The sequence below is a fragment of the Erinaceus europaeus genome, chromosome X (assembly GCF_950295315.1).
Source record: "Erinaceus europaeus chromosome X, mEriEur2.1, whole genome shotgun sequence".
NCBI classification, from domain to species: domain Eukaryota; kingdom Metazoa; phylum Chordata; class Mammalia; order Eulipotyphla; family Erinaceidae; genus Erinaceus; species Erinaceus europaeus.
Genome location: NC_080185.1, coordinates 52,148,560 through 52,164,675, shown reverse-complemented (window position 1 = coordinate 52,164,675; position 16,116 = coordinate 52,148,560). Strand labels below are relative to the sequence as shown.

Here is a 16,116-nt window from a genome sequence, read left to right as displayed (position 1 = left end):
AATAGTGGGAGACTTCAATACCCCACTCTCACACTTAGACAGATCAACAAAGCAGAGAACCAATAAAGATACAAGTGAATTGAATGAAGAGATTGACAGACTAGACCTCTTGGACATTTTCAGACTCCTCCACCCCAAAAAACTGGAATACACCTTCTTTTCAAATCCACATAACACATACTCAAGGATAGACCACATGTTAGGCCACAAAGACAGCATCAATAAATTCAAGAGCATTGAAATCATCCCAAGTATCTTCTCAGACCACAGTGGAGTAAAACGAACATTTAACAACACACAAAAAATTATTAAAAGACATAGAATTTGGAAACTAAACAACATGCTCCTTAAGAACCACTGGGTCAGAGACTCACTCAAACAGGAAATTCAAATGTTCCTGGAAAGTAATGAAAATGAAGACACAACCTATCAAAATATTTGGGACACAGCTAAAGCAGTACTGAAAGGGAAACTTATAGCCATACAATCACATATTAAACACCAAGAAGAAGCCCAAATGAACCACCTTACTGCACACCTCAAGGACGTAGAGGAAGAGGATCAAAGAAACTCTAAAGCAACCAGAAGGACAGAAATCACTAAAGTTAGAGCAGAAATAAACATCATTGAAAATAAAAGAACCATACAAAAGATGAATGAAGCCAAATGTTGGTTCTTTGAAAGATTAAACAAAATTGACAAACCCCAGCCATACTCACCAAACAAAAAAGAGAGAAGACTCAAGTTAATATAATTGTAAATGATGCAGGAGATATCACAACTGACACCACAGAAATCCAGAGAATCCTGCGAAACTTCTATAAAGAACTATATGCCACCAAGCTACACAATCTGGAATAAATGGAACAATACCTAGAAACCTATGCACTTCCAAAACTGAACCAAGAAGAACTACAAAATCTAAATGCACCAATCACAGACAAAGAAATTGAAAACGTTATTAAGAATCTCCCCAACAACAAAAGTCCTGGACCAGATGGCTTCACAAACGAATTCTACAAAACTTTCAGGAAACAGTTAATACCCATACTTCTTAAGCTATTCCATAAGATTGAAGAAACAGAAATACTCCCTTCCACCTTTTATGAAGCCAACATCACTCTGATACCAAAAGCTGATAGGGACAGACAAAAAAGGAAAACCACAGACCAATATCTCTGATGAACATAGATGCCAAAATATTAAACAAGATCTTGGCCAACCAGATACAGCAACACATCAAAAAGATTGTTCATCATGACCAAGTGGGATTCATCCCAGGAATGCAAGGCTGGTTCAACATCCGTAAGTCAATCAATGTCATTCACCACATCAATAAAAGCAAAGCCAACAACCACATGATTATCTCAATAGATGCAGAGAAAGCCTTTGACAAAATCCAACACCCATTCATGCTCAAAACTCTACAAAAAATGGGAATAGGTGGGAAATTCCTCAGGATAGTGGAGTGTATATATAGCAAACCTACAACCAACATCATACTCAATGGACAGAAGCTGAAAGCATTCCCCCTCAGATCGGGGACTAGACAGGGCTACTCTTCAACATAGTATTGGAAGTTCTTGCCATAGCAATAAGGCAAGAGAAATAAATCAAAGGGATACAGATTGGAAGGGAAGAAGTCAAGCTCTCACTATTTGCAGATGATATGATAGTATACATAGAAAGACCTAAAGAATCCAGTAGAAAATTACTGGAAGTTATTAAGCAATATAGCAAGGTATCAGGGTACAAAATCAATGTACAAAAATCAGTGGCATTTCTTTATGCAAACACTAAATCTGAAGAAGAAGACATCCAGAAATCACTCCCATTTACTGCTTCAGCAAAATCAATCAAATACCTAGGAATCAAGTTGACCAAAGAAGTGAAAGACTTGTATACTGAAAACTATGAGTCGCTACTCAAGGAGATAGAAACTGATACCAAGAAATGGAAAGATATCCCATGCTCATGGATTGGAAGAATAAATATCATCAAAATGAATATTCTCCCCAGAGCCATATACAAATTTAATGCAATACCCATCAAAGTTCCACCAAGCTTCTTTAAGAGAATAGAACAAACACTACAATCATTTATCTGGAACCTGTAAACACCTAGAATTGCCAAGACCATCTTAAGGAAAAGAAACAGAAATGGAGGCATCACACTCCCAGACCTTAAACTATATTATAAAGCCATCATCATCAAAACAGCATGGTACTGGAACAAAAATAGTCACACAGACCAGTGGAACAGAATTGAAAGCCCAGAAGTAAATCCCAACACCTATGGGCATCTAATCTTTGATAAGGGGGCCCAAAGGATTAAATGGAAAATGGAGGCTCTCTTCAATAAATGGTGCTGGGAAAACTGGGTTGAAACAGGCAGAAGAATGAAATTGAACCACTTTATCTCACCAGAAACAAAAATCAACTCCAAATGGATCAAAGACCTAGATGTCAGACCAGAAACAATCAAATACTTAGAGGAAAACATTGGTAAAACACTTTCCCACGTACACCTCAAGGACATCTTTGATGAATCAAACCCAATTGCAAGGAAGACTAAAGCAGAAAGAAACCAATGGGACTACATCAAATTGAAAAGCTTCTGCACATCCAAAGAAACTATTAAACAAACAGAGAGACCCCTCACAGAATGGGAGAAGATCTTCACATGCCAGACATCAGAAAAGAAACTAATCACCAAAAATATATAAAGAGCTCAGCAAACTTAGCACCAAAAAAGCAAATGACCCCATCCAAAAATGGGCAGAGGAAATGAACAAAACATTCACCTCAGAGGAGATCCAAAAGGCTAACAAACCTATGAAAAACTGCTCTAGGTCACTGATTGTCAGAGAAATGCAAATTAAGACAACACTAAGATACCACCTCACTCCTGTAAGAATGGCATACATCAAAAAGGACAGCAGCAACAAATGCTGGAGAGGATGTGGGGACAGAAGAACCCTTTTACATTGCTGGTGGGAATGTAAATTGGTACAGCCTCTGTGAAGAGCAGTCTAGAAAACTGTCAGAAGGGTAAACATGGACATTCCATATGATCCAGTAATTCCTCTCCTGGGGTTATACCCCAAGGACTCCATAACACCCAACCAAAAAGAGGTGTGTACTCCTATGTTCATAGCAGCACAATTCATAATAGCTAAAACCTGGAAGCAACCCACCTGCCCAACAACAGATGAGTGGCTGAGAAAGCTGTGGTATATATACACAATGGCATACTCTGCAGCTATCAAAAACAATAAACCCACTTTCTCTGACCCATCTTGGACAGAGCTAGAAGGAATTATGTTAAGTGAACTAAGTCAGAAAGATAAAGATGAGTATGGGATGATCCCACTCATCAACAGAAGTTGACTAAGAAGATCTGAAAGGGAAACTAAAAGCAGGACCTGATCAAATTGTAAGTAGGGCACCAAAGTAAAAACCCAGTGGTGAGGGTTAGACATGCAGCTTCCTGGGCCAGTGGGGGGTAGGAGTGGGCGGGAGGGATGGGTCACAGTCCTTTGGTGGTGGGAATGGTGTTTATGTACACTCCTAGCAAAATGTAGACATATAAATCAGTAGTTAATTAATATGAGAGGGGGGAAATCAATTGTATGTCTCAAAGTTTCTCAAAAGACAAACTGAATCTTTTTTATATATAGGCTGTCTATTTGATATGCGGACTCTCTCAAAAGCCTAGACCAAGTAGATTAGAAGCATCCAATAACACAGCTATATACAAGATACTGGATACTGTACAGCAAACCATAACAAAGGGACTTTTCAAAGTTAACCTAATTACCAAATAATGTGCTGATAATATTAACTATCAATTGTCTTTTTGAACCCTAAGACAGCAGGAACCTCACATCTCCACTATAGATACCCTACTTCCCCCAGTCCTGGAACCCTTGGATAGGGCCCACTTTCCCGTATGCATCTCCCAATCCAAACCAAATAATATTGCATCCGCCGATCACAACCTAACCAACGCAACGATTGCCACCTCAACATGCTTCACCTCAGACTGTATCCAGAGACTTCACGTGTGGAATGACAACCCTTCAGCTTCATTACTCAGGTGAGATCTTTCCTTTTATAGTACACTCTAATTTCATCTCAGGTGGTTCACTTTCTAACAAAGTCCCATAACCTAGATATACACCAGTTTCTGAGAGAGCTTATGTGCACATGTATCCATAAACTACTGCAAAATATATACCTGAAAGCAGTAGTACACTAGAGTTTGCAGTGCGTACCTCCCTAACACTTCCTCTCCACTATTCCAAGCTTGGGATCCATGATTGCTCAACAAATTGTTTGGCTTCATATGTTAACTCTCTTTTCAATCACCAGGTTCCAGATGCCACCATGATGCTGGCTAGGCTTCCCTGGATTGAAGACCCCACCAATGTGTCCTGGAGCTCAGCTTCCCAGAGACACACCTTACTAGGGAAAGAGAGAGGCAGACTGGCAGTATGGACCGACCAGTCAACGCCCATGTTCAGTGGGGAAGCAATTACAGAAGCCAGACCTTCTACCTTCTGCAACCCTCAACGACCCTGGGTCCATGCTCCCAGAGGGCTAGAGAATGGGAAAGCTATCATGGGAGGGGGTGGATTATGGGGATTGGGTGGTGAGAATTGTGTGGAGTTGTACCCCTCCTACCTTATGTTTTTGTTCATTAATCCTTTCTTAAATAAAAAATTTAAAAAAAGAAAATTATATGACTAGAGAATAAAGCAAATGGAAATAATTTCCTCTTACTGTTGACAAGCCAGGGGCCTGCAACTCAGAAGAACCATGTGTAAAGACCTGGGAGAATAATTTAAGCAATACTGTAATGTTTGTATGGTCATTTGATTATGTCTATTATCAGTACCTTTCTCAGATCTACACTGCCCTCTAGTCTACCCCATAATTCTTTATTCTATTGCCTTATATTCAGTGCTGGTTGAGAACGAATCCCTAAGATGCTAGAAAAGCATTTAAATGTTATTTATTATAAAAGTCAGTCATGGTCATTGAATGCAATGAAATATATATATGGCAATGTCTTTCCTCTTTCCCACTTCCACTCTGTTAAGATGACTATATTTAGGCTGGGAAGATAGCATAATGGTTACACAAAAGCAATGTCATGCCTCAGGCTTTGAGGTTCTAAATTTAATCCCCAGCACCACTATAAGCCAGAGATGAGCAGTGCTCCTCTCTCTCTCTGTCTCTCTCTCTGTCTCTGTCTCTCTCTGTCTCTCTCTCACACACATTAAATTAAAATAAATGAAATAAAATATATTTTAAAAGATGACTACATTTAACATATTGGTATGTGACCTTACATATCTTTTCGTATTCATTTACATTCATGTCCAGTCAATTTTTACATAATGCTATGATAGTACACAGTGTATCAGGCACCTTGCTTTGTTTACCTTGCAGATATCACCACTTTACTTTGTCTTTATTTTTTAACTGTATTTTTAGTAACAGCTGCACATTGTGCCATGGATTGGGTGTGTTTTACCAAGCCACTATTAATAGACATTTAGGTTGTTACCATTTTTTGTGATCTTATGAGAATAACGCTGCACTGAAAGGCACTTGTACAAGAGTGCAATGAATACCCATTTTTGTCTAATGGGTATATTTGTATATCTTACACACTTCAATCCATCTTTTAATATGCTAGATTCTTTGAGCTGGAATATCACCTGTTCAGATTTTATGAAATTAGGTATTGCTCTACTTGGACACAGAAGACTTTTTTTTTAATTCTAAAAATGACTTTATTTTTGAGACAGAAAGAAATTGAGATGGAAAGAGGAGATAGTGTGAGAGAAAGAGAAGCTACTCCATGCTTGTGGGGACTGGGGATACCAGGTGAGAACCGGGGTCTTGAACTAAGGTCCTTGTGCATCGTAATATGTGTACTGTATTGGGTGTGCCAGTACCTGGCCCTGACATAGTCTTTAAAAAGTTAATGTTTTTTACTTACTGTAAACCATAAAAAGGACAAGAGAAGTTATTTTTGTATGTACAGAGAAGTCTACATACTGATTCTGAGTTTTAGCCAGTGAATTACTGAGAGGATGTTGTAGCATGTAGAAAAAGAATCCAGCTTGCTACATTTCCTTTTTATTCCAGCTGTGTAGCTGAGAGCCTAACCATTAGGGTAGGATATATATCTTATATTCAGTTTTGACAAAAGGATTGGCTGGCCTACATTATAGTCCTGCAGGTATTTTTCACTACTAAGGATCAAGGTACTGACATGCCTTTCTTACAGAAGACATATTTGGCCAAGTTATTCCAAAAGGCTAGCAACTTGTGATCTAAAGGAAGGATTCCTAAGCTGGGGTTTATATTTCTTTGTACTGATGCCTTGGCCCAAGTTGCTAATTATCCTACGTATTTCAATGACTAGAGGTTGGTGATATGCCATTCATATTTCTGAGGAAAGGGAAAATTGTGTTAGAAATGGCTCCTTTTTTATGAATTTGCTGGGATAGTAGCCATTGTAAGAGGACAGCTTGGCCTGATGTGGTAAAGTGTTGAATTATTTGAGCTATTCACACTTACTGCTTCTCTGTTGGCAGGTTGCCTGAAGATATCACCATCAGAATGCTCCCATGACAATTCTCCATCCCCTGTTTATTAAAAAGAAAGAGAGAATAATACATACACAGAAGGAAAATATTACCTTGTGTCCCAGAAACATTTTTTATTCTATGATCCCAAAGTTTGCCAGAAGTTTTAGTTGTTGTGGCAGTTCTTCAAAAGACAACACTGAAAGATTTCTCTCTGGGTGTGCCTCATTTTTTTCAAAACAACTCTGAATAAAACAGCCACTTTCTAAAATAGCCCATACAGCAATGTCTTCCAGATTTTGAAGGAAAATAATCACTTTTAACTTCAATAGTGTCATAATTGCTGCTTCTGCTGTTTTATTCCAGCAAAAGTTAGGTATTTTGCAGGTCATATCTAACTTATGTTTAAACTACCTGCAAAATTAGAACTTCGAAGATTGGTCTGTCACATTTTGTTAACCACTATGTCTCTTAGAAGTTATCACTTGATCTTGAAAGTTAAAGTAAAATTTCTGTGGTTGTAGTTTTTACATGTGTAAGATGGTCTGCATTATTCTTGCTTGATATACCATTCTATAGGTATATATGTTCTACTCTTTGGACAGCACCCTCATAAAATTCCTCTCTTCCCGAAGAATTGCTTTTAGAAGCACAAGTCTAATTTTAACTTTGGGAAAAAATATTCAAAAGATATGGATGCTGTTCAGTTGATTTAAGAAGAAAATGAGGTAATTCCATGAATATTATATTGTTATCTATAACCAAGTAAGAATATAGGAGGTGTACCATGTTAAAAATGTTTACAACACACTGACAAAGTAAAATGTGAGTGAATCAAATACTACTATAATTCATCCATATATCATCTACTATATATTATCTAATATATATATATATATACATATATATATATATCTAATATTGGGTGGTAAGCCCAATATCAATTCAACCATTATATTCAAGGGATAGCAAAGAAAACTAAAAAGTACAAGCATTAAGAATTTATAATTCTATATCTCTCAAAGCTTTCAGAACTTTAGTCAAACAGTAACACATTGCTCACTGAAGCATGTGGTAGTCCTGCTGTAAAAACTTATGGAATATGGTTGCCTTTTAATGTTGTACAAAATACATCAAAATTGTGTTGACAGCACAGTTACAATTACTCTGTGGCATATAATAAAATACAATTTTTAACTTTTCATAATTCAAAGAACATGTAATGAGAAAACCTGCATTTTGAAAATATAATTCTTATTGTTATGTCAATCTTTAAACACCATTTTGTTTGTATAATCTCAAAATTCCCTGATCAAAACTCTCAGTGGGTTCCCATCTAAGATTCTCTACAATTAGACCCTACCTCAGTGTTATTAAACTCAATTATCTCAGCTACTACAATGGAAACTCTTTGGACTCCTCTTTCCTCATTAAACATATGGCTCCAATTGTTTCTTTATGCTTATATTTTTGTTAATCTTCTGAAATTAGCATATCACCTCTCAAAGACATTAGATATCTTATGTCAATGAAAACCATTTATGTTTTTGTGCACTTTCTCAAACATTTCAACATAGCACCAGTTGTATAAAGGATTTATTAAATTATAGAATTAGAAATGTACATAACTTCAAACATATCTGTGCCCAACTGCTCTATTTAACAGACAAGCAACCAAGGTTCAGAGAAGGTGACAAGTATTAATAAGAGCTGGAACCCCAAACCTTAGTTTCTCTGGCTCTTAAATGCATTGAAGGACTTGTATACTGAAAATTATGGGTCACTTCTCAATGAAATAGATACAAAGAAATAGAAAATATTCCATGCTCATGAATTAGAAAAAATAGCCTTATCAAAATGAGCATTCTACCCAGAGTCCTATACATATTTTGTGACATCCCTATCAATGTACCACTAAATTCCTTTTCTATTCATTATTATTTGGGGGAAGGGTTAGTGGTTTATAATATAGACTTTAACTCATAGGCACAACTTCTCATTTCCTCTTGATTGGTGTCTAGGAGAAAAAATGGGATTCCAGTGTCTCTTCATTCTGTACCTTTATCCACTTCCCTGGAGTCCTTTGCTTTGGTGCAATATGCCACATCGAGTTAAAGTTTCACCTTATGTAGTCTCTTACTGTTATTTATTCTTAAGTTCTACCTATGAGTGAGATCATTTGGTATTGATCTTTCTCTTTAACCACCAAAATTATTTAATAGGAAAAATGGTACAAAATTTATCTGAGAACATAAAATATCTAGTATTGCCAGAAAAATCTTGAAGAAAAAGAACTAGACTAAAAGCATCACACTTCCTGACCTCAAATTATACTACAGGGCTACTATAAGCCAAATTACCTGGTATTGGAACCAAAAACAGATATACAGGTGAGTGGAAAAGAACTGAAATCCCAGAAGGAGTTGGGCGGTAGAACAGCAGGTTAAGAGCACATGGCACAAAGTGCAAGGACAAGCAGGAGGATCCCGGTTTGAGCCCCCGGCTCCCCACCTGCAGGGAAGTTGTTTCACAGGTGGTGAAGCAAGTCTGCAGGTGTCTATCTTTCTCTTCTCCTCTTTGGTTCATGATTAGTCAACAACTTGTTTGGTTTTATGTGTTAACTCTCTTTTCAGCCACCAGATTGCAGATGCTAGCATGATGCCAACCAGACTTCCCTGGACAGACAACCCCATCAATGTGTACTGGAGCTCCGATTCCCCAGAACCCACCTCTCTAGGGAAAGAGAGAGGCTGGCTGGGGATATGGATCTACTGGGGAAGCAATTATAGAAGCCAGACCATATATCCATTTATATATATATGGAGAGAGAGAGTGGGGGATACTAATCATCTGTTAAAAATGTTAAAAGCTATGCAGTTGTCTTATTTGACTCATCCTAGAACTTGAAGGTGTCATGTTAAGTGAGATAAGCCAGAAAGAGAAGGACAAATGCTGAATGATCTCACTTATAGGTGGAATTTAAGGAGTAAAGATAGAGAGGAAAAACACCAAGTGAAACTTGAACTGGGTGTGGTGTATTGCACCTAAGCAAAGGGTTCTGGGAAGGATGAACTAGGGAGGAGTTGAAGATAATCTTGGGGTCCTGTTGCACAATGATGGAAAAGTGTCTAAGTTTTGGGTGAACGTGTCCTGCAGAAAACTTTCAGAGGGAGATGAGAAGTGCACTTACGTGTCAACAACTACAGTGTAAATCATTGATCCCCAGTAAAAATGATAAAATATGTATTAACACCCTTTGAAGAGATATTTATTCTCATGAGAGTTAAAATATTGCTCAATTTTGGCTTTTGGTGGTGCTAGGGATTGAACCAGAGATCTTTGAGGCCTCAGGCTTGTAAGTTGGATGTGCTATCTCTATGCTTCCCCCATTTAATCCTTTTGATAACTTTTATGCAGAAGATCCTGATGTAAAACTGACATTTTGGGAAGTTAATTCTGACAACAGATTGTTGACTACTTGGGGAGAACCTGGAATCTGGGAGTCTAAGCAGGACCCTCCTATTGTACTATGTGTTAAACAATAAGGCTTATAAAGTAATGGAGAAAATGCATTTAAATTAATGCAGATAAAAACAAGGTAATTAGACCCTGGTGGGAGATTTGGCCATAGAGGAGGAGGGAAAAAGGAAAGGCACCATAAAATGACACCAGGGTTGCAATTCTGGAAAGTGGAAGAAAGGCACTTGACAGTAACTAAGAATAAACTTAGTTGTACTTGTTCTACCATAACTGTCAGTGGTAAGTCAAAGTCATGTCCTGAGACAAATGAGAAAAGAAGAGAAAAAAGGAAGATCAGAAGCTGGAACCAGCAAATGGAATATCTCTCTCTCCCTCTTTACACACACACACACACACACACACACACACACACACACACACACACACACACACTCACTTATTTTTAGTTTAAGGAAGAGATAAATTGAGAGGGGTGGGGGAAATAGAGAAAAAGTGAGGGCATCTGCTTTACCACTCATGAAGCTGGAATCTTGTGCACTGTAATGCGTATATTCTACCAGGTGCACTACCACCCTTCCTCCTTTTTTTCATTACACACACACACACACACACACACACACACACACACACACACTTTGCATAGAAAATAGAAAAAACATATGTCACAGCTTTTCTGACAACCTATATAGATATGTACATATCTATATACAACATATATAGATATGTAATTTGTTCTTTTCTATCTACTTAGAGTAGATAGAAAAGAATGAATTACCAAGAAATTGTGATAGAGTACCCCTTTCTTCATCAAAATGTCATTTTACAATACAGATTTAACAATTTTTAAAATCTTTCTAAAATATTTTTATTTATTATTGGATATAGACAGAGAGAGATGAGAGGGGAGGAGGAAGTAGAGAAGAAAAGAGACAGAAAGACACCTGCAGCCCTGCTTCACCAGTTATGAAGATTTCACCCCTCAGTTGTGGATCATGGTCCTTATGCACTGTAATGTGAGTGTTTGACCAAGTGTGTCACTGTCTGTCCCCCATATGTAACAATTTAATGATAGATATTGATATGAAATGTTTACTTAGTATGATCTTTGAGAAGTTTGATTTATTCCATCTAAATCTTAGAGTCTTAGAAGGACTTTCAAAGGGTGTCCTTAGAAATAGTCCAGTATCAATCTTGGATCAATACAGGAGCATAAAGTCCTTGCTAAATGAGCAGGGGTAAGATGACAAAGTGATTAAGGCAATTTGATGGCAAGCTGGGAAACAGATTATTAATATCCTGTGTGTCTTGATCTATGTTTAAATGTCTGAACATTTACAGACAGCCATAAACACATAAATATGAATTGTTTTATTTCATTAATAACTACTAATGCCATTGCTTCTGAGTATACATCTTAGTAGATTACACTAATATATATGTTGTCTTTTATATGTCCGAAGTCATCAAATTGATATTCTCTAAGCTTCAGTGTTTGTAAGTAAATTCAATAAGCTCAGTTACTGTACTTATTTTGAATATCAATTAAATATAAATTACCTTTTTAGGTGCTTATATTTTGTAAGTCTATAAGTGTTTATCTTTTAAAAATATATTATTTATTTTCATTTTTTGGAGACAGAGAAATTGAGGGAAAGGGAAGAGCCACCTGCAACAATGCTTCACCATTTGTGAAGCTCTCCCCCTGTAGGTAAAGGCTTGAACCCAGGCCCTTGAATATAATAATGTGTGCTCTCAACCAGGTTCACCACCACTAGGCCCTTATAACTGGTTCTCTAACCCAGGGAGAGGTTTGTCTGGATAGCAGAAAAAAGGTTTTCTATTTATAATCTTAGACACTACACCTTAGCTATTATAACTTAGATATATCTAAGAGACAAAGTACACACAGAAATGTAGGTTTTGACACATAAAGATCTATTATTTTATTGCCCTCATTCTTTGGTCAGATTGTCAAGTGAGAGGGAGCCTCTTTTTCATCCAAAACTTCTTCAGAAAACAAAACAGTTATTCTAATGGAGACAGATGGACTTTAGTAAATTCCGAGAAGCAACAAGATGTAATTTTAACCAATTTTTAAAACCAAAATGAAAAACAACTCTAGCATACTGTATGTCAAACAATATTCATTTAACCTTAAAAACCACATGTGCTGTTTATTCAAACCTCAATTATACCCTGAGTGGTACCCTATGGAGTTGGGCTTGGTTTTTCTGGTAATGGGAGAAACGGAGAACAAGTATTTGAAAAATGGTCAAAGAGTAGGCTAAAATTCAGACTGTTTATAACTCCCCTTATTTCCATTAATCTCTGGTTGGCTTGAGCATGTCACAGAAGTAAACTCTGCGCTCACAAAAAGACTAAGTATATAGTGAGACTGAGATAAGCATCAGACAGCAGAAAAATGCCAAAATGTGGCCACTTTCAAACCACACAAGTCATCACAAATAAGGTGCCCATAGGTCCCAATTTATCTGTGACAACCCATATTTATGCCTCTATATCTGGCAGGCATAATTGTTATGATTGCCCCTTTCATTTTTAAAAGTGCCTTAGTTTGGATGATAAATTGCATGGTCACTCTAATAATAAAATAAATATATATTAAATGAATCCCTGAGACAGGATGAGGTGATCTCTGTGACAAGGGAAAGTTATCTCTGAATCTGCAGAAAAACCCATCAAAATCAGCAAATTCTCTGCCCTAAGCAGGTTAAAGGCATTTGAGGGGAAGCTGGAGAGGGTAAAGAGGAAGAAACTGAACAGGAACTCTCCATATTTCTAGGTTCCTAGGTGGGCCACTTTATCATCAATACTCAGGACTCAAGCTGTAGATGATAGAGGAAGTGAAAGCAGTTGCCTCTGAGGGTCTATGCCAAATACTGAACTCCATCCAGAGGGAGTAAGTGTGCTGAAATTTGAGGGAAGCTTTTAAGAACCTGGGTAGGGAAATTAGGTCATGACATTCACAGATGTCAAAGCATAATGATAAACACCTGCAATTTTATAATGTTATACACCAATATTTCTTCAATAAAAATTGAAAAAGAATACAGCTATATAAGGATTTCCATTGGTAGACATTTGAGCTTCCAATAATGACATTTAATTCTGCAATAACTTTTCCAATTCCTTGTAAAGTGGACAGTAATTTTTTAAAAAAGAAAGTACTGTACTTTATTATCAAATAAAGGATTTTATCATTTGGGTTGTTTATACATAATCTTAAATATTTTAGCACCATATCTAACAGAATAGACACAGACATGGGGAATTTTTTTTGCTAAGTGTACCAAGTCAAATATGAAGAGGAATACAGAAGTAATTATAGTGAAGTCAGGGATATGTACATTCTTTAAAAAAAGTGTACTGAGAGAACTTGTGTTTGCAGAAACAAAATTGGGGGATTTGGAGGCAAGGAAATATTAACCAGATGTTGTCATGACCCCCACTATGCTCTTTCCAAGGACATGTGGTTAAGTAGACCTAAGTTTATGGTTAGGAATAGTGTCTTTGTTTTCCAGTGAATCCCTTGAGAGTGTTACCAAATATGGCCCCTGCGAACTGAGTTGTAACATGGTCTATTCCTTTAAGCAGCCTCAGAGTTGATAGAGTTCCCAAACTTGCTTTATACCCCTAAGTTAAGGTGCAGTACAATATAGTGGATCCAAATCCTGACTCTGACTCTTCTCACTTATGTGTCTTCAGGTATGTGAACAAACCTCCCTGTGCCTGTTTCCTTACTGTTACAGTTAAGATAATTCCTACCTCATAAGATTGTGAGGATTAAATTAATTAGTATATGATAAGAATTTAGAACAGTACTTGGCGTACAGTGAATGCTAATTCTTACTCTTCTGCCCTCATTCTTTCCATCTTTTCCATTTCTTTTCCTTCTAGAATTGAATATACATGGAAAAATTCCAGTCTGAAGAATTTCCACAAGGGTGTTGTATAGTTTGCAAAGGGAAATGTTTGTATCAAACAAATAAAAGACACTCAACAAAAAGGAGATATTTTTCTAGCAGTATATAGAAAATGAACTATTTCATTTTTTTTTTTAGAGCACTGATTACTCTGGTCTATGGTAGTGCAGGGGACTGAATTGGGGACTCAGGTTAGTTCTTGTACAGCCATTATGCTATCTCCTCTTCCCTTCCATTCCATTTTAAAGCCAGGATCTCATAGATATCTTAAAATTGTTGCAGAGATTCCCTCATCTTATGTCTTCAGAACTGGTGAAAATCAAAGTATCCAAATAAAGTAGAGTACTAAGCTACCACATCCATGGTCCAGCTTTCTAGTTCTTCTTCCAAATGTAACACCATCTCCCCAGACTGTATCTTAGGTCACCTGCATATTAGATACCAGGCTCAGGCAAAAACTAGTTGGATCACGGGCCTCTCAAAATATACCTAAAATAGACCTACTAGCTTTTTCTAGAATGGAGACCCCAAAACTTCATCTGCAATATTCTTGTCTTTAGGTTCATGACTAGTCAACAATTTGTTCTAATTTATATCTTAATACTTTTTCAGTCACCAGGTTCCAGATGTTTTCACTATGCCAACATGACTTCACTGGGCAGACGACCCCATCAACGTGTCCTGGAGCCCCACCTCCTCAGATATCTACTTCACTGGGGAAAGAGAGAGACAGGCTGAGAGTATGGATTGACCTGGCAGGTGACCTCACCAATATGTCCTAGAACCTAGCCTCCCCAGAGTCCTATCTCACTAGGAAAAGATAGAAACAGGCTGGGGTATGATCAACCTGCCAACATACATGCTCATTGGGGAAGCAGTTATGGAAGCTAGACCTTCCACTTTCTGCACCTTATAAAGAATTTTGGTCCCCAACAATGTGTCTTGGAGCCCTGCTTCCCCAAAACTCAACCCCACTAGGGAACAAGAGGGAGAGGCTGGGAGTATGGATTGACCTGTCAACTTCCATGTTCAGCGGAGAAGCAATTACAGAAGCAAGACCTTCCACCTTCTGCACCCCATAATGACCCTGGGTTAATACTCCTAGAGGGATAAAGAATAGGAAAACTATCAGGGGAAGGGAGGGGATACAGAGTTCTGGTGGTGGGAATTGTGTGGAGTTGTACCCCTCTTATCCTATGGTTTTTGTCAGTGTTTCCTTTTTATAAATAAAAATTAAAAAATAATAAAAAAATAACTAGTAAGGGACCTATCCTAGAAACTAGCAAACCCTCTCCCAGGCCCTAGTCAGGGTCTCCTGGGATCCCTCACAGACATGATGGGCCTAGACTTCTAACAGATCCCTGTCTCCACCGTCACTGGTCATCACCATCAGGAAGAACATAGTGTACCCCTCTATGGGCCCCTATAGGACCATACTCCCTATAAAGATCAACAATGGTAGGGAAAGCCCCATTTTCCAAAGGGAGGTTAGGCCAACATACTTTACCACTCGAGGAAGATGGGTCCTGAAATGAGTGCAGCTTAGAATGTTCCTAGCCATGACCACAGAATACAAGGTGAGACTGAAAGGGATGCAGAGGTTACATAGGCTCCTGCAACAAATATGGGCCTCAGATCAAATCGATGCGGTTTACAGTTAACAATATATATATATATATATATATATTTTTTTTTTTTTCCCATATTTGGGAGCTACTCTCTTCCCTGATCCAGCTTTCTAGTCCTTTTCCCAACTCTTGACACCATCTCCTTGACTGCTGGGAAATTGCGCAGATGCAGTCACATGTGCCATGTTGTGCCCTCAGGGCACTGTTGATTCCCTGCTATAGTTGGAGTGCTTTGGTTACTTCTCCCTCTTCCCATTCTCACCAAGAGTTATTATCCTACCCTGGAGTGCTATGGTTACTCCTCCTCCTTCCCATTCTCGCGAGAGCTATTCGCATAAAAGCCCTTCTTCTTCCACACCTCACACTCTTGCCCGCCTTTCACTTCTGTAATTAGACGCAGGGAAGGTTGCTGCACGAGGCAGCCATTTTTGCTACCTCCACGTGGCCCAAGCTGCTTCTC

At 37.9% G+C, this 16,116-nt stretch overlaps 1 protein-coding gene across 2 annotated transcripts in view; it reads right to left on the bottom strand.

The window, feature by feature from the left end:
* Window positions 1–16,116, bottom strand: part of CHRDL1 (chordin like 1) — a 227,833-nt gene that overhangs the window by 27,485 nt on the left and 184,232 nt on the right. For both annotated transcript variants that reach the window (XM_007531268.3, XM_060183096.1), the window contains one exon: window positions 6,597–6,664. In XM_007531268.3, the coding sequence (XP_007531330.1) occupies window positions 6,597–6,664 (68 nt within the window). The remainder of the gene's footprint in view (window positions 1–6,596; window positions 6,665–16,116) is intronic.